Below are 23,352 nucleotides of genomic sequence, written 5' to 3'. Positions count from 1 at the left end.
CAATTTAATTCTGAATAACAAAATCCAAAAGTAAGAATTATTTTATTAGCAAAAGACAATATTTGACGTGTTCATTTCGCCATTTAGTTTTCATTCAGTTATTCTAATTAAATAATCGGTTCACTCAATTGTAATTAAAAAAAAAAAATCACACTAATTTCACATATACATTTTTAACGTTTTTATATATACATTATTTATAAATATGATTTTAAAATGAGAATTAATGAGGTGTTTAGAATAAACTACTCCTACATACATAGTTTTTATTTGACCTCATAAACAATCCGGCCCATCTGTTAATTCCTAAACTCAAATCTAGCCATTGAGCGCAAAAGTTTGCCATGCCCTGATCCAAGCTATAATTTTTGTAATTATTACTATGACATTCTAATTCACACATTCAATCACCGAATCAAACAATTTACTTGGGCTTCAATTTAAAGTATGAACCATACACTGTGTGTGTTTTATTATGATTTTTTTGGCCTCCTGAAGCCCAGCAAGGCAAATCTTGCGTTTTGAAAGTGGGCTCAGGCGGGCGGGCAGCTGCCCGATGCCAGCAACTGTTGCTCCATCTATTTGCGGACGAGGGCCGACGCAAGCGCTTCGCCCTCAGCTGCCGTCGCCGACTCCGTTTGTCACAAAGGCTGACAAACACAGGCGGGCGTGCACCTGCCGGCTGCTATCTGCTATCACGTAGCACGCTCGCCTGGCCTCACCAGACAGGTGGCGTCCACGCAGAATCGGGCTGGCCGCTCGCACCCAACGCTGGCCCGGCTGGGCCACGTTGGGAGGAGCGTAATGGAAAATGGATCCGAGAAAAAAAGCCATTCAAGGCTTCAGCTTCAGCAACTAAAGCAATTTAGTAAGTGAAAAAAAACAACAACAAAAAACGTCTACACACCCCTGTTCAAATGACACGCGACACAAAATGAGACCATGATAAATCATTAGAAAAATCTTCAAAAACAAACAAACGCACAAACAAACAAATCCTTAAAGTGGAAGTCATTCAAAACATATCAGGGGGTGGCCATTTTGTCACCTCTGTCAGCTGAAAATGACATCACAGTTGCCGAGGGCTCAGGCAACGACCAATCACAGCTCACCTGTTTTCTGAAGCTGAGCCATGATTGGTCGTTATCCAAGCCTTGAGCAACTGTGATGTCATTTTCAGTCGACAGAAGTGACAAGATGGCCGCCCCCTGAGATGGCAAAAACGGGTAGATTAACTCTTATTCCGCAAATGCAATATTTATCAGAATGCCTTGTTTCAACTAGTGGGGCCTGCATAAAACATATTCTACAAAAAAATACGTTTGGCTTGACTTCTCGTTTTCTCTTTTCCACATGTTTTTGTTATCAACAATTCTGAGAATGTTGTTGCACAAGTGTGCACACCCTCTAACAACTGGGATGTGTCTGTGCTCAGAATTAACCATCACATTCAAACTCATGTAAAATTAGTCAACACAGATGTGCCACCATTTACTAGTCAATTTGATTAATCCCAAATCAAGTTAGGTTGTTCTAGTAGGCTTTTCTTGACTGCTATTTGAAACTGGTCAAAATTCCCTCCTTGACAAATGCATGTGGCAAAATTAAACTAAAGTTGAACTTTGGCGAGTAATTTGCTGTGGCAACCCCTTGATGGGACAACAACATAAAAATTATGTAAAATATGAATACCAAAAGTATAAAACAAAGAATTAAGTAAAACGGTATTTTAATGTGATACAATCATTTCCCAAGGTTAGACCTTTTGTTGTATTTCACTTTTTGGGGGGAAAGTAACTGAAAAACAACAATGATATAACCCAAAATACTAATTATATTACAGTACAATCAATATAATTTAGTACATAAATTCAACAATTGCCATATAAAAGGTTAAAATAAATAACCAAAATATATGGTGTACTTTAAAAAACATACTTTAAAAATCATCACTACCCCATCCTTTAAATCTTATAAAACAGCGGTTACCAAAACTTTTACACCAAGTAAAACCTAGAAAAAAAAAAAATCACCAATAGCAACATTAAAAAACGTGTAGTAGGCCTAGGCGCTCAATGACTAAAACTTGTTCCTCAATAAAACAAATTCACCGTACAAAAAAAGTTAAATACAACTGAACTGTACTACACTGTGAGAATCACCACGATAGAACTGACTTCAACTTTCAACCTGTAGCTTTTTGCCTCACTGGTTGTTTACGTGTTTAGTTCACGTGTACCAAGAAACAATACTCTGTCACTCTCACGTGGCTAACCAAAATATATAAAAAAAAAAAAAAATCTCGCACGCCACTCCAAACGCCGTTTTTGTTCAACGAAGCCATGCTCTGCCGTCCGGCCACGCCGCCGACCCCGGCTCGCGTCAAAAATCCGAAGACAAACGAGGTCATCGGAATAACGAGGATTATTGACATAATCAAATGAAGCAGGGGCCTTCATCAACCCCGCCGGGGGGCAGACTGTTCTGCCGGCATACTAGCACCGCGCCCAAAGTCAACTTGGTGACACAGTCGGGGCAAACAAAGCCTCAGTCACACGCGACCAGACACGGGGCGATATTAGCATCCATTTAGGTTAATTTCGGGTCCACCTGGCACAGGCAATATGCACCCTGCTTGTTTTGGTCTGGGCCAGAGAGACATGTGGTATCCATAACTGGCTCTTTAGCGGCTAAATGCTCCACTTTGTTCCGGGGGGGGGGGGGTTGCGGGGTGTGGGGTGGCAGCTCCAGCAGAAATGCGTATCTGTGCTTAGCCGGCTTTTTCGGACCCCCCCCCCCCCGCCGCCCGAAGGGCTGATGGGAAACAATCGGGTGGCCTGTCGGCCTTGGCAGAGCTCCGCGCTCTCCAAGTGTCACCAATTTGATTTGGAGTTTTATAGATGGAGCAACATGCCGCCGTGTAATGAGAAAGGGCTGCTCGGCTACGCCGATGTTTTCCTTCGCTGCGCAAACCGCTGACATCGCCGCTTACAGTTGTTTGCATCTGATTTACAGCCGCCGTTTTGCGTAATTTGGTCCTTGCAGAGGCCTATTTTCGGCGGCAAGGAAGTCTCTTCCTGGGCAAAAGAGGTAGACTGGATTCTTTTGTCTTGTTTTTTAAAAAAAAACAAAAATTAAAAAAAAAAACAACAACACTTTACATTTTACATCAGCAACTTACTATTTTAAATCAGAAAAAAAAAAAAAAAAAAAATCACGGCATAGCACACTACTGACTATAATGATGACCTGGTCTCAATTTACTCACAACTAGACTTGCTCAGTGTGAAATTTGGACCTGTTGACTTGAAAATAAAGTTGATGTAAGCCATGACTTTGTCTGTTTCATGAATGGCAACAGGTGAATAATACACACGTCCGTTTGACCTTCTGCTGGATGGATGTTGACAAGTGGAGAGGTCCTTTCTCACACTGGCGTGCGCTCACAGGCGGAACGATGACTAACTGAAACCACATTTGACAAACCAATTCAAACTAGCGCTAATTATAGCAAAAATGTCCTTTATTTTCTTCGGATAATTTTAAACATGAGATTTGGAATTTGAATGTATTTATTTTGGGATTACTGTACGACCATACAGAAAAAAAGAAGGTCGAACAGTCGGGAATTGTACTTTAGGTTATTTCGCAATACTTAAGTGAGCTTTTTTTTTCTTGCACTCCACAAAATACACCATACAAAAAAAAACAACCAAAAATTAATGCTTAAGAACAATGAAAATTGAACTAAAACAAAGCATTTTACCCCAAAATTAAAACCCCCCAAAAATAACAAACCCACTCCAAAAACTAATTAAAATTGCATGAATTTAAAAAAAACAAAAGTCCTTGTCATTCTCTAGCCACTCCCAGACCTGGGGGCAAATTGTCATACCTGTGATTTTTCTGCCATTTTAACATGGATGGAGTATTCTGAGACCCCCTGATACTCTGCCACAGGTTATTTATATAACTGCATATTGAAAAATCCGAATGTAAATTCTAAAATAATCGGCGTTAGTAAAGAACATTTAATTCTTATCGTCACCATCAATCCAAATCGTTACTTTCCCAGTGCAGCAAGCAAACGGCGTGGCCGAGAAGTCATTGTTTATCATACCACCCACGGTGAAAAACGGCATGGCTGTCAGCTACTGAATCAGTGCATGAGATATACTATGAACAAATGCAAAGCAACGGATAATAAAATGACATTATCTCAGTGAATTGAGATCTTGAGATAGACTTGTTCGCAGGGGCGGAGCCAGAACATGGCTAATGGGTGGGCCTGGAAAAAATCAGGGCGGGCCTGAATATTTCCCTCACTGAGCGCAATCTTCCTGTCCCGACACATCGTATATCCAAATAAAATGACAAACTGAATAATATGAAGTTCAGATCTTTCTTAGACAAGCACAATTATGCCATTCTTAATATTCAATACAATAAAAAAAAAAAAAAAAACACAACGAAATACAAATTAGAAAATAATTTCATAATCATTTCCAAAAATTTTTAAAGTATATTTTTTTTCATGAATCTCACTGGGTGGGCAGTCTGTCAATCTGGGTGGGCCTGTGCACACCCAGGCCCACCCATAGCTCCGCCCCTGCTTGTTCGCGCTTGATTATGAGTGTGATCCGGATATGTCTACATTTCATATCATAAAACTCTGACTGTGGGCCGTATGATAACCAATGAGGCAAGCTCGCCCAACTGAGGTGTCGCGTCACCTTGGCCACCCAACGGAAAGCGTCCTGGCTCCGCCCCCTGTCCACACACGAGTGCCAGAGCTGAGATCCAAAACCAAGAACCCGGTTCTCCTTCCCAAGCGTGTGATGGGCAGATTGCGGCGCCCGCCCGTCACAGAGTGGCCCTCGTGTGCCCCCTCGGGTGCTCGTTCAGTGAAGGTCCGAGATCAAACCGCCTTTTGAAGTTGGATTCTCTCTGTCTGGTCCTGAGATGAAAGCTCGGCGTTAGCCTCTGCGGACGGACGGAGCGAGAGAGAGATCTCTCTTCCCCTGCGGTGATGGAAACCAGAGGGTGAGCTCTAAGCCCTCAAGCCCCCCCCCCCCCCCCCCCCCCCCCCCTGGCTGCCCCCTTCCCCGGCCCGTGTCGTCTCTCCGGCTAATTGAAAGTGGCTTGGCGCTTATCCCTTCTTGCTCCCGCCTCTCGCCTCTTCCTCGGACATCCCCGGCCGGGGCTGAGTGGAAGGACTCCATCCATTCCCTCCCGCCCCCTCCCCCGCATGCTGATCTTGGGACATCCCCAGTCGTCTTTGGCACTTTGGAGTGGTAATATGAAACCCAATAAAGAAAAAGAGCGGGGGGGTATGGAATATTGGAAGTTCCAAGCAGGCTCCGAGGAAGTGTTGGTTTTCCCTTTCTGTTGGGATTGCTGCGCAACAGGAAATTTAGCACAACGTTGGGCTTGATTTGATTCAAATGAAAGCCAGGACAAGTTTCACCTCCGGATGGAAGCAAATTAAGGAATGGACGAAGAGAGCAGGCCGGCGTGTCGTGAAATGTCTTTTTTTTTTTTTTTCTTTCCTTTTTATTATTTACAACGTAGCTCCAGTGCGGAGGGTGTGCGTGAGTATCATTTACAATCATTTCCATCCATCTGCGGCACGGGAGCCTCGCTCGCTGTTTCTCATCACTCCCGAAAAGCGGCGCCGATGTTTCCATGGGGTAATAATTATAAGGCAATGTCTCTATTTACATCTGTTATAAAACTGCACAGGAGGGAAGACAAGAGAGGCGGGTGATTGCGTCAAGGTGTATTACACACGTTCTTTAAAACATAAGTCAGGAGATATATAAGCAACAGTCAACCCCCGCCTATTTGCCGTGCGGTTATTTGACTGGCACCCAAGATCCGCATTTGCAACACTAGCCACCGAATCAACTCGAATGGGTTAATTACGTTATTTACTTTTATTGAAAACGTGTCAGTCCAACAAATGAAAAATCCAATTTGATCAAAATGGTAAATGGAGTGCACTCATATCGAACTTTATCTCGATCGTATATTTACAAAGCCATATTCACTTATCTCATTCAAGCGTATCGGAGTGTAGCACGCGGAAAAGATGAACCTTTTTAGTTTCACTTAAACTTACTTTAATCTCCGGGATTCCGCAGCGTGCAGAACAACGGATGTTTTTCTCCTTGGTTCCATTTTTAAATCCATCTACGGTGCTTGCTAGGCTAGCCTCATCCCAACTTGCGCTAAGCTAGTTCTTCTCTCAGTTCCGCCATCCAAGTTTGAAAACTCACTTTTATTTGTTGCTAGCATAGCGTTAGCGGGCCACCAGCAAGGCGTTAGCATTAGCTATAGCAAGCCAACCGAATATTCCGATAACTAATTCCGGGCGTCCGCCCGTACGTAGCAGCGTTCACGCATGCGGGCTGACTCCCCACGTCGATACGACAATATGCTATGACATATAAATATGTCTTTGGGATTGTTTGAGTTAATCAATTAATATTTATTTATCTCATGCACTGCCAAGGAGATATTTATTTGTCTTTTCACAGTCCAGCCATTCAATCCCAGGAATCGATTTAGATATTTAAAAAATATTTTTCAGCGTCTGAAAAAAAAGAGGGTCCGAAAATGTCTGGCACTAAATGAGTTCAAGATCAAAATCAAATAATATGTACGGTAAGCCATTTAATTTCGCGGGTAATGTAAAACAAGTTTGAAATGATATTTAAACCATTAATAAAGGCAAATTAAAAGCATGTACCCAATTACCCGCAGGCCTCTTTACTGATACTCAAATAGTGGGCGTTTACTGTTATACTAAATACTTCGTTATAACTCCAGCACCATGGTGAAAGATATGCAGGTACAGAAAGAAAGAAAGAACTGTATCCCCCACCTCTGTTGTGTGGGTCATAAATCCACGAGGCCTTGCCACAGTTACAGTGCAGCTCCCTAATTTGAACAAAATTCATTCCAGGAGGCTGTTCATCCAACTTTTAAATACCGTTGCAGGTAATAAATTCAGTAAGATTTTAGCAGCATGTAAAAACAAGTTATGCAAGTGTTGTGAATAGTAAAGTTAAAAAACAAAACAAAAAAAAAACAACTAAGTAGTGAACCTTACTTTTTACTGTAGTCTTACACACAGACAAAAAGCTAAAGAAAACACACCAAAACAAACAAAAAAAAACCACACCACTTGGAGTGAGATCAGATGATGCCAAGCCCGTTAGGACGTACTCACACTCGGCCATCTGAACTTCGCCGGACTGGGCTGAGAGTTCCGCTTCCTCTCCTGTCCTCTGCTGGCTGACTAGCTCATTTCTAGTCATTGCAAGGTTATCATGAAGAACTGGATGGAGCGCCATCGCAATCAATTACACGACAGTCAAATCGCCCTCGAACGCAGAGTGAGTAGACCCCCCCCCCCCCCGTCTTTTTGTTTGCGTACTGAATTCTTGTCACATTTTTGGACCCGGGTCTGGAGCCGAGTCATTCGAGTTCCAAAGAAACTTCTTCAAGTGGGTCTTAGAGCATAGGAAGAAGATTCCCGGCGGTTGCTGCTTAAAGATGATTGACGGACATTCGGACAATCCCAGAGTAAACAGAGCTCCGTTCCTGCTGCAGCCATTTTCAAAAAAAAATGTTATAATTTTTTTTATTAGCTTCAGTCCAAGTAATATTTCCAAACAGGACACGATTGCGTGGGATGAATGAAGTCCTCCCCTGCTCGTGTTATTCGATCACCTCTGACAAACGCGGTCTAAATCTAGATGGCCGTGTGTGTGCGTGTGTGTGTGTGTGCGTGTGTGGACGGTGCCAAGATAAATAGAAGGATTTTGCGGAATGCCTGCGCCGCAGCATGGACTTCCATTTGTGGAACGTCGGTGCTTTGATTGCTTGCGCGTTAGCTTCGGAATAATATTAGGAAGAGAGGAGCGGGCGCACATAAATTCCCTTTAGGAAAACAAATGGCAAAGGGAGTCACGGCTTTGGGAGGTGCCAGGGAATGTCATGGGATTCAGACTGCGAGATAAGACCCCCGAAAGGGGCTGCGGTAGCGAGCATTAGAAGGTTGAGTCAGCCTTTGTCGCCACGCCATGATTCTTGCTCTTGTTGCCTCGATTTCTCTTCTAGGTTCTGTGGGCTTTGTTAGTCAATGACAAAAGTCCGATAAAAGCGGTTTGGGAGGAGCCTTTAGGGGCCCTCGTCGATGCTGACGCCCATACGCTTCTGGATGGTCACCCGGCGGATGGAGGGCCTGGAAACCAGCTCAGGCTTGGGCAGGAACTGCTCGGTGAGGATCCGTACAATCGAGTCCATTTTCTGGTCCATTTGGTAGACCTGAAAAGTTAAGAAAACAGTGTCTTAAAAGCATAAACCTGGACAATGCTTGCATTTTTTGTTTTTTTGTATTTAACCTCAATTAGCCAGTAAGGTAATTGAGAACAGGTTCTCATTTGCAATGCCGACCTGCCTGGCAGCAGAGTAAAATGCAGCAAAAAATAAAAAACAAATACAGTGCTGCCTTTATACAGAAAAATGTGCAGTATGATACAGTTAAATATGGCGAACAAAAAGAGACAAAAAAACTCAACTCAAACGTTTTGAATCTGATCAAATGGCCATGGCATGTGTTGTCCCTCAAGGGTCTGTCCTCGGACCCCTTTTGTTCTCACCGCAATATTGGTCAGAATGCCTCGTTTCAACTAGTGGGCCTGCATAGAACATATTCTTGAAAAAAAACAAAAAAAAACATGTTTAGGTGGACTTCCGCTTTAAAGATCTTGGTAGTGTGCGAGTGAGAGCATTTTCGTAGTGTGTGCAAATGTTTCAGTAGTGTGCTTTGGGAGCTTATCAGTCAGGTGTGTGTGAAAAAAATAATCAGTGTGTGAATGTTTCAGTAGTGTGTATAAGAGCGTCTGTAAGAGCATTTCAGGAGTGTGTGCGCTTCAGTGGCGTATGCGCATGAGAGTGTTTCAGTACGGTGCGAGAGTGTTCCAGGGGTGTGTGTCGGAACATTTCAGTCGTGTGTTTGCTTCAGTAGTGCATGAGAGAGTTTCACTTTTTTCCTGTGAGAGCATTTCAGCAGCGAGCGAGAGCATCCCGGTGGCGCGTGAGAGCCTTTTAGCTCCTTACATGAGAGCGTTTACGCCGTGCGTATGAGAGGCAATCCCGACTCGTGTCCCTTACTGCTTGTCGTCGGCGCGGCACGCATGACAGGAGGCGAACGACGTCACGAGACGCAGACGCCTCGCAACTTGACGCCTCGCAACTTGACGCCTCGCAACCTGACGCCTCGCAACTTGCCCGGCTGAACATCGACGCCACTTTTCCACCGGCTCCAGCCCGTGATGGCCTCCTCTCTCTTCCCCATCTATTAAGCGCGCGCGCCTGATGGGCCGGACGTTTTTATGGCCGAGCGGGACGTTTAGAAGCTGGTAGTTTTGTTGAAATACGATGGCTGGAGTAGGGCGCATAAAATATGAAATATGAGTCGTGCAGAGGAATGGCTTTTGCATCCACCCACAGCGTTGTAAATACAACTCCATAAATGACAGAGGCTTCTACTACGAGTTGGCGTCTGTTGAAAGGTCATTTTGGCTAAGGAACAAGCTGCCCCTCACGTTGCCCTGTGTCAACCGTCGAAATCGTCACGTTGCGGGCTAAATCACACCGTGGGTTGAACTGAACAGATTCTGATTTGAATGAAACTTGGTGTACTTGGTGGTAGTGATGGCACGACACCAAATCTCAAAATCGAGGTCAATCGGAGCAGGGGTTTGAGAGCTAGAGCCTGCAAAAAGGGAAAAGGGGCGTGGCCATCTTCCTGAACCTTTATCTCTCAGGAACTGCTGGGTCAATTTTCATAAAACTATTGAAATATTGTTGGAAAGGGAATTCAACAAGGAATCCTAATCTGCAATATCATTTGGAAGACTGCTGAAAATTTGAGTAAATCTGACCTATAAGTTGACATTGAAATTGAACTTGTGGATCACATGATCTTAAAGCGGAAGTCAACCCAAACATATATTTTTTAAGAATATGTTCCCAGCAGGCCCACTAGTTGAAACGCAGTATTCTGATTAATTTTGCGTTTGTGGAATATAGCAAAATTCACCTGTTTTTAGCCATCTCCGGGGGCGGCCATTTTGACTTATGTCGACTGAAAATGACATCACAACTGCTCACAACGCCCAATCACGGCTGACCTGTTCTCTGAATCTGAGCCGTGATTGGTCGTTACCTGAGCCCTGAGCAACTGTGATGTCATTTTCAGTCGACAGAAGACAAAATGGCCGCCCCCGGAGATGGCTCCAAACGAGTGCATTTTGCTGCTTAATTTATATTCCACAAACGCAAAATTAATCAGAATGCCGTGTTTCAACTAGTGGGCCTGCTGGGAACATATTCTTGAAAAAAATATGCTTAAGTTGACTTCCGCTTTAACAAATGTATGCCGTCACACGTTTCTCTAGAAGATATAAAAGTTTCAGAGATGTCGTTTTTTTTTTTTGTTTAGCAACAAGAAGGAGTCAAAGTATCCACACCTTAAATATTCGTTGAAAGTTGAATAGGGATGTCCTGAGCAAATCTTTTTGGACCCGAGTTAGAGTCCAAGCCACTTGATTTTGTCATGTCATGTCATTTTCCAAACCGCTTATCCTATACAGGGTCGCGGGGAGTTGCTGGAGCCTATCCCAGCCGTCAACGGGCGAAGGCAGACTACACCCCGGACTGGTCGCCAGCCAGTCGCAGCACTTGATTTTGAGTCTCTGCCAATACCAAAGTCCCGGTCCAACGCTTTTGCAATGCAATGCAATGAAGAAGAAAAAGAAGACATCCAAATTGTCTCACTTATGGTAATTTCTTTTAAATGATTTGAATAAAGGTATCCCAAAATGATACCTTCTTATATGGCTGTAAATCAGCAGTGGTTCAAAACAAGTAAAGACCTAAAATATGCCATTCTTGTATTTAGAAAATAAGAACATTTAAAAATCGATCTATTTCAGCCGATACTGATCAGCCGAATATCGAGTGTTCTCCTCCGATTTCCGATCATGTCGATACTGATCGGGTGAACCGTCAAGTTGAATATTCATTCAATACACATTGAAAGTCTGAGATTATGGAGAGTTTGCCTCCTTATTGCTGTTACGCAAAGTATAATTCGTGTACAAATAAAAGTTTCATTCAAATCAAAATCTGTTTGGTAAAAATGTTCATATTTTTGACCAAACATCAACTCCATCTTGAAAAAGGCCCAACAGAGGGAGGATGTACTTGCTGTTGAGACTGTTCTGTACAGCCGTCGCTGAATCAGTCCTGTGCTCCCCCATCACAGTCTTGGCCAATAAAGATGATTCTGAATTATTCTGTGTTACATTTTCAGGAAGAAAAAAAAAAAAAAAAAAGACTAAGGCCATTAGCTTAGGAAGGTGACAATTTTTAAAAACATGAAGCCAAACATTCCAGGCTGTTGGCCACTCTTCATCCGACCTCATCTGAAGTGTCCTCCAGAAAACAAACTTCAACAATTTGTGGCTCATTAGTCCAGAGCACCTGCTGCTAATTTTTGCTACAACCCCCTCCCCGACATCTTTCCTTTGTTTCGGCGCACACGGGAAAGTCACTAATTTGTGACTTTGGTTGCATCGGAATGGTGGTAGGTTCCAGAAGGACCACTTCACTCGAGTAGCTCTTTCCTGACTCTTGTGTACCAAATTCTAATGAACATTTTCTGCCGTTTCTACTGGACATGTACAAGAGGCGAGACACAAAAAAAAAAAAAGCCTCTTAAAGCGGAAGTCAACGTAAACATATTTTTTTTCTAGAATATGTTTTATGCAAGCCCACTAGTTGAAACAGGGCATTCTGATAAATATTGCGTTTGTGGAATAAGTGTTAATCCACTCGTTTTTAGCCATCTTCAGGGGCGGCCATTTTGTCACTTCTGTCGACTGAAAATGACATCACAACTGCTCACAACGACCAATCGCGGCTCGGATTCAGACAACAGGTCAGCTGTGATTGGTCGCTGTAAGCAGTTGTGATGTCATTTTCAGTCGACAGAAGACAAAATGGCCGCCCCCGGGAGGTGGCTAAAAATGAGTGCATTTTGCTGCTTAATTTATATTCCACAAACGCTAGTGGGCCTGCTGGGAACATATTCTTGAAAAAATATGCTTGGGTTGACTTCCGTTTTAACCAATGAACGGCTCATTAAGGACAATTTAAACAAATTCAAACTCCTTTAGTTGAATTTGGGATGAAGGGTAGAACACTACCTGTCTTATCACAGCCACGCACGATATTTCCTCATTTCCAGCCATCTTGAATTCATCATTTTGATCTAATTCAGATGGGTTGCGCTGGAGCTCGCGTACGGCGCCGCAGGTTCGCTCAAAACCAAACTTCACGCTTGCCAAAAGTACACTCCCGGCTTTTCTGACGCCCTTCCATTAGGATTCAAAGCGGATTCATGCCGACTGCTAATGGAACGAGACAGATAGCATCGGCGCGATCGTCCCCGCAGGGCACTTTGAGGCTAAAAAGAAGCTTGTACGAAAACAAGAGCAGTCAAGTGTCAGCTATAGATTATGACATACTTGCACATTTGACACGGTCTGGCTTTAAAAGCCCGGAGACACTGCAGGCTCCGTCATGGCACATGTGGTGTGTTATGAAGGTTACGCTAACATCACAGTGAAGTTCCCAAAGTCTGACTCTGGACGGCACAAAAAAAAAAAAAAACACAACAACAACACTTCTCCACATGTGCACGCAGACAGAGCTCGGACAAGTACATACGGCTTTAAAGCTACTTAAGTGATTTAAGAGCAGGGTGGGCGTCAATAAGTTGCTTTGTGCGTGCTTCGCGCAAGAGCCACCCATCATCTGGTCCTCGAGAGCCGGCCTGTGCCGAGCGAACGAGTCACACCGCCATCTGTTGGGGGTGGGGGTGGGTTTGGGGGGTGGGTGGGGGGGGTTTGCTGTGCGTGTCGGAGCGGCCTGCCGGCCTTTGGCGCTAGCCAAATTCTTCCGCGATTTGTTGACAAATGGAGACGAGCGACGTGGGATTAGTGGATGAGGTTGCGTGGCGGTGGGTGAGGGCGTGCGCCGGCCTCTGCGTGTAACCGATTGTAACGAGGTGCTGGAGTGACTTATTCAGCGGCGATGAGAAAGCCGCTTGATGAACAGCTTGGTCCTGTGTCAGCAGATCGAGTGACTGTGAAAACATAAAAATAAAAAACTGTATGCCTGTTATGTATTGTTGTATGCTCTGTTTGTGTACGTTGTTGCTTCATGTAGCAGTAACGTTGATGCACATTGCCGTGAGCCTGTCAATGGCTTTTCGCTTCGTGTGTTAGCATTAAGCTAGCAGCTCGGTGAAACGAAAAGGTTTGTTGTTCGTTTGAAGCGGAAGTCAACCCAAAACTTATTTTTTTCAAGAATATGTTCCCAGCAGGCCCACTAGTTGAAACTCGGCATTCTGATTAATTTTGCATTCGCGGAATATGAGTTAAGCAGCAAAATGCACTCGTTTTCAGCCATTTCTCGGGGCGGCCATTTTGTCACTTCTGTCGACTGAAAATGACATCACAACTGCTCACAACGACCAATCATGGCTCAGCTTCAGAAAACATGTGAGCTGTGATTGGTGAGCCCTGAGCAACTGTGATGTCATTTTCAGTGGATTAGAAGCGACAAAATGGCCGCCCCCCAGAGCTCTTATTCCACAAATATGCCTTGTTTCAACTACTGGGCCTGCTCGGAACATATTCTTGAAAAAAAAAAAAATGGGGTTGACTCCCACTTTACAGGAGCATAAAACTACCGGTATATAGATAAAAAAAGAAAGTTTTTATGTATGTCAGAGATTTTCACCCATTTCAAGTGGGTCCCCCGCAATAAATGGGGGTTCACTGCAATTCATTTTTATGGTGCTGAGTGCAAAGGTTTCACACTCGATGCGATTATGCTCTGTGTCAAAGCAAGAACCGTGTTGATTTTGATATCATCCCAGATTGTGCGGGGTCCAGTTTCGTTTATTATGTAATCAATTGCGTTTTATGTAACAGTGGCGGTAGCACGGGGTCACTTCAGGTGAATTTGCCCGAGCATAGACCCCCGCTGCCGCTCCACACACACCACACCATTGAATGGAGAATGGAGAGGAACGGAACAAATGTGAAAAGGGGGTTTAAAAAAAAAAAAAAAAAAAAAAAAAAAAAAGCCGAGCGGCTCGCTGACATGCCGAAACCATTACGTGTTTTCAGCGCCCAACATGCTGAGTGATGGCAGACGACTTTGTAACAGGGCAGCGCTCCGTGAGTCATTAGTCATTTGGACACACTCGGCCCCGGCGGGGGGGGGGGGGGTGGTGGGGTGGGGAGGGTTCTTGGGGGGGGGGGGTTGTCTTTTCATTCTGACTAAACCGCACGTGAGCTTAACTCGCCATGGAAAACTTGCTTTCAAAACCAACAGAATGCTTGAAATGAACAATTCTGCCAGGGGTGGCCAAAGTCTGGCGCATTCGAAATGATGTCCGAGTTCAAGACGGCCCAGGTCAAAAAAAGGATTGATTATCGTTCCCCGACGCTGCACTTGAACAAATTGTGCTCCTCTCTTTTTCCACTGTTAACCAGTCAGAACTCTTGATGACTTTGAACCAAATTCTCCAGATTTTTCAGAGCATTTAAGAATCTGACATTTGAACTGGAATCTTGCCGGGCTTATAATCAAGCATATCGTACTGGCCGTCTCGAGCGGCCGCAGAGACTTCTCCCTTCTTCACATATGTGGTCACAAGACTCCATATGATCAAATTTGTGACTGCATTGCACAATTGCAGACATGTGAGATGCGACTTGAATTCCGCCACCCACTCTTGATCTGTCCGATAACAGAAAAATGCACGTGGGGGTGCAGAAGTCATCTTGTGACTCCTGAACGTGTTACTACGGAGTCTTGGGAAATGTGCATTTCACGTCATTTCATAAACGTTTCGCACGGAGCACAAGACGCAGCATGCTGCGTGGACATGATGACATAACAAAAGAGCGCGACGATAGTGTAAATCGTCTTTTTTGGAGTCGATTAGTTCCGAGCTCACTTGTAGCGATAAGAAAACGATGGTTGTCATCGTGCCTGGTGGTTTTTTTTTTTTTTTTCTGGTGTGTTCTAAAGTTTAAGGGTCCCCACCAAGTTCCGTGATATTTTCCAGGACTTTTCCGCAATTAAATTGGAGCGCTTCCGTGAGCTCAACATGCTCTTCCTCTCTGGTTTCCATACTGATGGAGAGGAGCAGCTGAAAACCACCAGCTAATGTAGCCAATGTGTGAAAATGGCTGACGCGTCCATGTGACCTATCCGTACGGATTCCCGAGAGGAATTTTTGAGTACACCACCCAGACGCCCGATTTTTTTTTTTTCCACGGATACAGTATTTCAGTGCAGTATTTTTTTGGAAGCTTCTACCTCGGATTTTAGCAAGACCCCCATTTAGTCAATCGAAATACAAGTGGAATGATTTGACAATACACTAGCATGTCGTCTAAATAAAACCTACATGCAGTGGAATGATAGCATGTGCCTCGCATATGCTATCATGTAGCTCAGATAACGACCAATCATGGCCGAGGTTCAGAAAACAGCCGATCTGTGATTGGTCGTTACCTGAGCCCCGGGCAACTGTGATGTCATTTTCAGTCGACAGAAGTGACACAAGGCATGCTGATTAATACTGCGTTTGTGGAATAAGAGTTAGTCCACCCGTTTTTAGCCATCTCGGGGGGGCGGCCATTTTGTCAACATGGTCGACTGAAAATGACATCACAGTTGCTCAGGGCTCAGATAACGACCAATCATGGCTCAGCTTCAGAAAACAGGTGAGCTGTGATTGGTGAGCCCTGAGCAACTGTGATGTCATTTTTAGTGGACAGAAGTGAAAAAAATGGCCGCCCCCTGAGAGGGCTAAAAACGGGTGGACGAACTCTTATTCCACAAACGCAATATTCATCAGAATGCCTTGTTTCAACGAGTGGGCCTATTCTTAAAAAATATGTTTGGGTCGACTTCCGCTTTCAAGAAAATATAACGTTACTTTAAATATTTTGTATGTTGAGTGAGGTACAACCGTTATTTCCTACCTCAGCCTGGCTCCTATAGCACATTATTTGAAATGCCAGTATGCCACAGAGTAGCAGCTCACAGAAACACAGAGGAAAAAACAAAACAAAACAACAAACTATGAACTACCGGTACTTCATTTTTTGGAACGATGAACTTAATTAAAAAAAAAAAAAAATCAATTATGAACTCTGAACTGAACTAGCTCACTTTCAAAATTGTGAGCTAAACTTTGAACTAGTTTGCGTTGAAAATAACCTTCCCCAACACTGAATATAACCATACGATGTGATAACAGGTGGAAGTAAAATGCCGTATGACTCTCTGATAGCAGCTATTAGTGGACATGAAAGCATGATAGAATGTAACAAGTCTGCTCACTGTGGCAGAACAACAAATTAGCCTTGGAGCGGCTGGCGCAATGCTACATTGCTAACTTTGTCGTCCGCGCTTGCTTTGCTTTGAGGTGATCATGTGCGCTCGGAAGGGATTTGTTTGATATGGAAATCAACGCGTTCCAGTCCCGGCCCTATGGTTGTTGGAATAAATGAGTCCAGACAGGCTTGGTGCTAGGTGAAGAGAATCCCCCTTAAAACCTGATCGCTGCGTTAGGAAAACAGATTGCCACGAGGGCCTCTGCCAAGGTGAGTGGCTTGACTTGAATCCTGGGATGTACAATACGTTCTTTGTGTTCGGAGGAAAAGGTGCTGCACCGCCACCGAGTAGGAGGAGGAGGAGGTGAAGGTTAGGGCGGAACGGCTCCCCGGTTGGCTAAGGGGAAGGAGAGAAGGCGGCTTGGGTTTTAAAGCACCTGACACACGCGATGAGCATCAAGGGCTGGGCTGCCACGTGCCGCTCGAGGTGGGGGGGGGGGTGTACTGCGGGCTGCCAAAATCTCTCAAAGATTCTTTTGTTTCCCCTTCACTCTTTGCTCGTCACTTTGTCCCTGATATATTGGAGGTGCTTCTTTGACTAGCAATTCAAAAGTCAATTTTTATACTAAATATTAAAACACAAGTTTTGAAGTATTCCTTAGCGCCCGTTCTCACACTCTTGCTTGCGCAGGTCTCCAGATAGAGGTCAAGTGTGCTTGCTTCAAGCGGTTTGTCTTTTTTTTCGATTTGAAGTTTATTGTAAATCTGGTACATAAAACACACGAGAATGAACGATTGTATATTTAAACACCAACATGTTCAAGCAAATGATATCATTTCCTCTCATGAAAGAGCGCCAGAAACTGGCTAACGTAAAGTTCACTTTCAGAGCATATAACAGAACTCAGGCATATGGCTCCTCCCAATCAGACTTGTCTGGTAAAGCTGGGTGCACACATATTGATAAGTGCGCTGAATTTAAATATTTAAAGCAGAAGTCAACCGAAACATTTTTTTTTTTAAGAATATGTTCTATGCAGGCCCACTAGTTGAAACAAGGCATTCTGTGTTGTCATCTCTCAGCTTCAGAAAACAGGTGAGCTGTTATTGGTCGTTATCTGAGCCCTGAGGGTCTGTGATGTCATTTTCAGTCGGCAGAAGTGACAAAATGGCCGCCCCCTGAGATGGCTAAAAACGGGTACATTTTGCTGTTTAACTTATATTTCATATTAATCATATTTCCTTCTTTCAACTAGTGGGCCTGCATAGAACATATGCTTGAAAAAATATATATTTGGGTTGACTTCCACTTTAAGCCTTGTTTTCGATTCAAGTCAATCAAAGGCCTGATTGTTGGAAGTCTCCAAAAACTATCTTGCCAAATATGTTAAAAATCAGCCAGCGCGTACCCCGCTTCGGAAGTTTTTCCACACTGAGCCGATGTGAACTTCAGACGCGCAGTTGACGAACAAAGAAGCGAGGCACAAGATATTTACTTACCGCTTACAAATACATTCTTGTCTTTATTAAATGACTGGCGACAGGCCTGCGGGGGCTTTCCAATCTTTGAAACAGCCCCTGCCAATCAGATAGATTTGTCTGCTTATCTGCTGTAAAATACCCCGTGGACTGCTGCCAGAAGAAGAAAACTGCGGTTGCCAAAAGATGGAGCGTCTGTCAACCGATTATCCGGGGACGCTGTGGAAATGTATGACTGGTGTGCAAAAACAAGCCATAGGCATTTGCATGGAGAGGAAGTGCTAGTGAAATACGTAGTAGTCAAAGTAGTCGTTTTTTAAAAATCGGGTGCTAATTACCATCCTCTATTCTGTTGCAAAGCCGTCGATATCGTCATTGTCTACAAACATATGTCTTAACCATATATCACGATCGACTGGTTCCCCTGGTTCAAAGTCCAAAAGCGCGTCGTCCATACCGGTGTTTTTTTCATTGAAAAAAAATCCCACGGCACACCACCAGCTGTAATAGTGAAAAAAAAAAAGAAACTTATTTTCACAAAATAAGTGTTATATTGTTTATATAAGCATAATAATCACATTGAAGAATGACGTTATATCATAACGTCGTGAATAGGAATCAAATAAACACAAAGAAATTTTTTTTGTAATGTTTCATATTGATACTGACTAGTGGAGTTCAAGCACTTCATCTGGCGTTTTCCCTACTTCCTGAAATATAGCAAACCTGCTGTGTATAGTGGTTTGCTTTGATGCTTTTATTTTGAAGGCCGTGAAGAAAGGGAAGTGTGCAAAATAAATAAGTAACTTGTTGGCTGCGACTTCTGGCCGTCTGTCGGACCCAAATAATTATACAATACGACAAAACCAACCCCGGGGCTTGCAATGGAAGTAATCACACGCAGTTGGGTAAGTAGTATAGTACTAGTGGCGCATTTTGAAGCGTGTCCACAGTGGGTTTGAATAGTAAATTAGCCAGCTAATGATCCTTAAAAAGCCCCTGCCATTCGCATCCCTCCCGCGGCGGCGTCAATCACGGATACTTTTTTTTTTTTTTTTTTTTTCGGGGCGGGGGTGGGGGTGGGGGTGATAATTTTTATGAATAAGGGCGGGGGGTCGCGGCCGGAAGGGCACCCAGGTCAAGAGGTGGAGGGTCGCGGCCGGACCGGCAAAAAAGGGTCAAGTGCCCAGCTCTGGAAAAGTGGTAAAGCGCTCTCGGGCCTAAATGGGTTAAAATAGCCAATTCAAATCCCACCAATTGCATAGGATTACTACCTCCTGCTTAACTTGTCACTTCCCAAACATGATAGCCGGAGGCAGCGGCTCATTTGAGCAAATCCACATCATCCACTTGAAAACTTCAAAACACGACTGCGGCTAAATGAATTGCACCGCTGCTGTGCTATTCCCAATCGATAAAAGCACTCGGGAAGCTTTGAATCGATTGTAAACACTGAGGCGACGGACGGCGAAGGAGGAGGAGGCTAAGAGAACATTTGTCCTCCGGGACAGCTGAACATGATTTGCTCCTAATGGGCTCCCTGGAGGGGTGCGCTTCAACGCTGTCGGCGAAAACGTTTGCTTTTCATTGACTTGTAGTCACTTAGGTACACAAACGAGCGGGATTTCTTCCGGTTGTAACAAGGCGTCGATTTCAAGCCAAATGTGACGATATTCCTTCAGATGTGGCGGGACGAGCAGCCGCCGCATCGGTCAGCGTCAAGGGCGCGGCCGCATGGCTCCGTCTCCTACGGGCTGATTAAGAGCTCGTCAACGTGACATTACACTCGAGAGGTGCGCGTGTGCGCGCGAAGGTCAACGAGGGGAAAAAGGAGGCGCGGTCTGCATAATCGCATGTGATGCCAAAGACACACCGCAAAAGCGCATCACAGGACGGATTTAGCATCGCTAGCGTAAATCTGCCCCGCAGTCGTCAGTGGACGTCGCGCGTTTCATTGACCTTTCAATCGAGCGCCAACAACGTCCGTTTGAAATCAACGGCTTCCATCGAGGCAAGCCAGACTGAATAAAGTGGCCTTTTCCCAGGGACAATGATGTACTTTAGTTTGTCTGATCTTTCCGAGAAAATATCATAATATATAATATAATAATTTCAAAGTCACAGTTTAACAAGGGGAGAAAGTCCCATTTTAACAAGTCCATTTCAGAAATACATATTGCCCTAATAAATGCGCCTTTGATGTTCTTGAAAAAATAAATAAATAAATAGACTTTAGATCTGTGATAATACGCCTAGAGTTGTACCCCACAAAAAGAAAACATTATTTCACGCGGGTTAAGTCAGATTTATGTGATGATAAAGTCTCAATCCTTGCAGAGCTTTTGACTGGCCAAAAAGTAGTCGTTTGTTTGTTTATTACGTTTGTTTAATTGGCATGCCGATTCCGATATGTAGGCAGGTACTTTTTTAAATGACCACGCCAAAATGATTTATTGGGCCTCAAGCTATCTATTTTGTCTTCTGTCGACTGAAAATGACATCAAAACTGCTCACAACGACCAATCACGGCTGACCTGTTTTCTGAATCTGAGCCGTGATCGGTCGTTGTGAGCAGTTGTGATGTCATTTTCAGTCGACAGAAGACAAAATGGCCGCCCCCGGAGATGGCCAAAAACGAGTGGATTAACACTTATTCCACAAACGCAATATTTATCAGAATGCCCTGTTTCAACTAATGGGCTTGCTGGGAACATATTCTTGAAAAAAAATATGTTTGGGTTGACTTCAGCTTTAAAGCACATTTTACTTCTATGATTTTTGACTCCGTATGACACTCTGCATTGTTTTAATGTTTTGTTATATCTACTGTTTTTATGTCATTAATTTATTGCTTTAACCGTCTTTGTTTTTGTATGTTGGATTTAAACTCCACGTCAAGCACTTGGTATGCGGCGATGGTTGTTTTGAACTCATTCACTGCCGGACATTTTCAGACCCTCTTTTACCCTAACGTTTGAAAAAATTTGAAAAAAGATATAAATAAATTCCTGGGATTGAATGGCTGGACTGTGAAAAAACAAGTAAATTGAATGAGTTAAGGTGCTCCACGCTGAAAAAAATGATGTGTTGAATCTACTCAATTGTATTACGTAAAGTGGTTGCACGGAATGAAATCATCTGGATCCAGATACATGCTTGAAGTACATCCGGTAAACATTCTACTTCAAACATGTATCTGGCTCCAGATGACCAATTGGCAAAATAAAATGGAGTAAATTCAACAAAAACTTTTTTCAGTGTATAAACTTGAGTGAAGTTGAGATAATATGTTGCTGTAAAAAAAAACAAAAAAAAACGGTACATAGATTTCATTCACCTTGTCTTCTCAATCGCTTTGTTTTGGTCAAATGGTTTGTTCACAGTGCGAACGTTTGTTTACATCAAAATGAAATCGTCTTCTGAGGGGGTTTCCACTTCCTGTTTGGCTCCCATTCCCGCAAGCTTGACAGGACCGTCTCGGGCAGCGTCACCAAACAGATCGTGGCGGCCGCTACGTTTGACTCGTCCTCCCAAACAGACGACTTCTTTTAAATGACTCCCCGCCTCCTTCACCAGCTGCCACGAGCACCGAATACCCCCAGTCCCCCCTAGCGCCTAGCGTTGATAACCACACACTCAAGCACCCCCCCCCCCCCTTTCTTTGCCAGGCTGTGGTGGCAGTCGGCGTGGCACGGTCCATGGCCGGGGGAGGTGCCGCATCACCATGGCGGCCGCTGTACGTCGGCCACACTGCGGCTTTGTTGGCGCCGTCAATGGGCCAGTCAGCCTGATATTATAAATGAGGTGGGGGGGGGGGCGTACCAAGCATGTCAGCCTGGGGGCAAAGTATCGAAATGGATTCTTTATGATGTGGCTGAAATTCCAGAATTTGATGTTTGAGTGCAGTAAAAAGAAGTCATTGAAAGTAAGCAATTGATGCCCACTGCTAAAAAAAAAAAAAAATGTCTATAATAGCTTATATTATACTACGGCACCAGGTAGCACAAAAGGACCACATGACTAGCTTGCGCACTTGTGTAGCGCAATAACTTAACAGTGACGGGACATTGTGATTGATTTCCGAGGAAATACTGTAGTGATGATTTTAAAAATGAAACACTTAAGAGTTTTATAGAAATGGTACTCTTTCTACCCATTGTTCACTCTGGATCAGTGTTGTTAAACTCGTGGCTCGGGGTCATTTGTGGCCTGCTGGATGATATTTTGCGGCCCCCTACTTGACATCAAAGTTTAGCGTTGGTGCGGCCGCCACCTTTGGGTTTTGTAGGGTTGTAACAAAAAAAAAATGGTTTGAAATATACGAGCGCATCGAATCAAACCCGAACGCATTGTTTCACTACGAAATATGTCGAGATATGTATAAAATTGTCATTTATGGAAGGAAATGGCACATTTACTGTGTATTACTGACAAGTTCATTCAAATGTATGTCAAATGATAAAAAAAATTACATCACACCCTCTCGAACTGAGCCTTATCGTACTGAGTCGAATCGTAATCCCTCTGAGGCCAACCAAATCGAATCATTCCACATTCAAATCGAACCGCCCTTTTAATTTAGTTATAGTCTTTTGTCTAAAATGAATTGAAATTTTAGTCATAATTTAGTCATCTGATTGTATTTTAGTTTTAGTCTAATTTTAGTCAACGAAAAATAATGAGCAATTATAGCTGGCATTGTCAACAGATCAATTCTAATGGTTTCAAACTGTGGTAAAATGTCACATTTCCCCATTCCCAATCATTTTTTATCGTTATCGTCTCCACAAATGGCTTCTATTTTAGCTTTCGTTTCATTTTTGTCCCCAAAAAATTAATTCATGACGAAATAAATTAGTCAACGAAATCAACACTGCGTGGCAAAAAGTGATTCAAATTGGGCCCCACACAATGTCAAGGATACAGTTGAAGGGATTCAAGATGATGATGATGATTTGTGTGTGAGAGCGCGTGAGTGCTAGCGCAGCCCGCCTCCCGCCAGCTGTCCGTCCCGACCAGACAGCGGGCTAGCGCCTGGTGCCACATAGGGCGATAGTGCGCCAAGTGATCCGTAGGCGCGGCGCCCCCTGAAGCAAACGTTCCTTTTAAGAAGCATTAGCGCCATTAGCTTGAGACAAAGAGGCCTGCACTGTGGCCGCACAGCACAGCTGGGCCTCACGTGAGGGACGCGAGCACAGCCGACGACAGGGGCGAGCCCGGGTTTCAAAATCAACCAAGACGAGTCGGCACTACCTCTGCCAAGGTGGTGTCAGGTTCTTAACCCCAAAATGTTTGTGTCTATCAATGCGCTGATGCAAAATTGTTCGCCTCAGTGGAGGTTCGCACTCTTAATGTTAACCGTGATAGCATA

At 43.9% G+C, this 23,352-nt stretch overlaps 1 protein-coding gene and 1 long non-coding RNA gene across 6 annotated transcripts in view; one reads left to right on the top strand and one right to left on the bottom strand.

Moving 5' to 3' along the window:
- Positions 1-5,347: 5,347 nt before the first annotated feature.
- On the top strand, positions 5,348-10,890 carry LOC147149155 (uncharacterized). The gene is made up of 3 exons (XR_015086360.1): positions 5,348-5,591; positions 8,128-8,287; positions 10,668-10,890. It is a non-coding gene; the product is annotated as an uncharacterized LOC147149155 (long non-coding RNA).
- Positions 7,102-23,352, bottom strand: part of kcnq1.2 (potassium voltage-gated channel, KQT-like subfamily, member 1.2) — a 160,509-nt gene continuing 144,258 nt past the window's right edge. For 4 of the 5 annotated variants that reach the window (XM_086027109.1, XM_086027111.1, XM_086027107.1 and 1 more), the window contains one exon: positions 7,102-8,334. In XM_086027109.1, the coding sequence (XP_085883235.1) occupies positions 8,188-8,334 (147 nt within the window). In that variant the 3' untranslated portion in view covers positions 7,102-8,187. Of the gene's footprint in view, positions 8,335-8,596; positions 8,725-23,352 lie in introns of those variants that run through there. The other variant, XM_086027110.1, reaches the window with a different exon arrangement.

Source organism: Filicampus tigris, chromosome 4 (assembly GCF_054856515.1).
Source record: "Filicampus tigris isolate MCC_2025a chromosome 4, RoL_Ftig_1.0, whole genome shotgun sequence".
Taxonomy (NCBI): domain Eukaryota; kingdom Metazoa; phylum Chordata; class Actinopteri; order Syngnathiformes; family Syngnathidae; genus Filicampus; species Filicampus tigris.
Note: the sequence above shows the minus strand (reverse complement) of the source record. Positions and strands in the feature narration are given on the sequence as shown.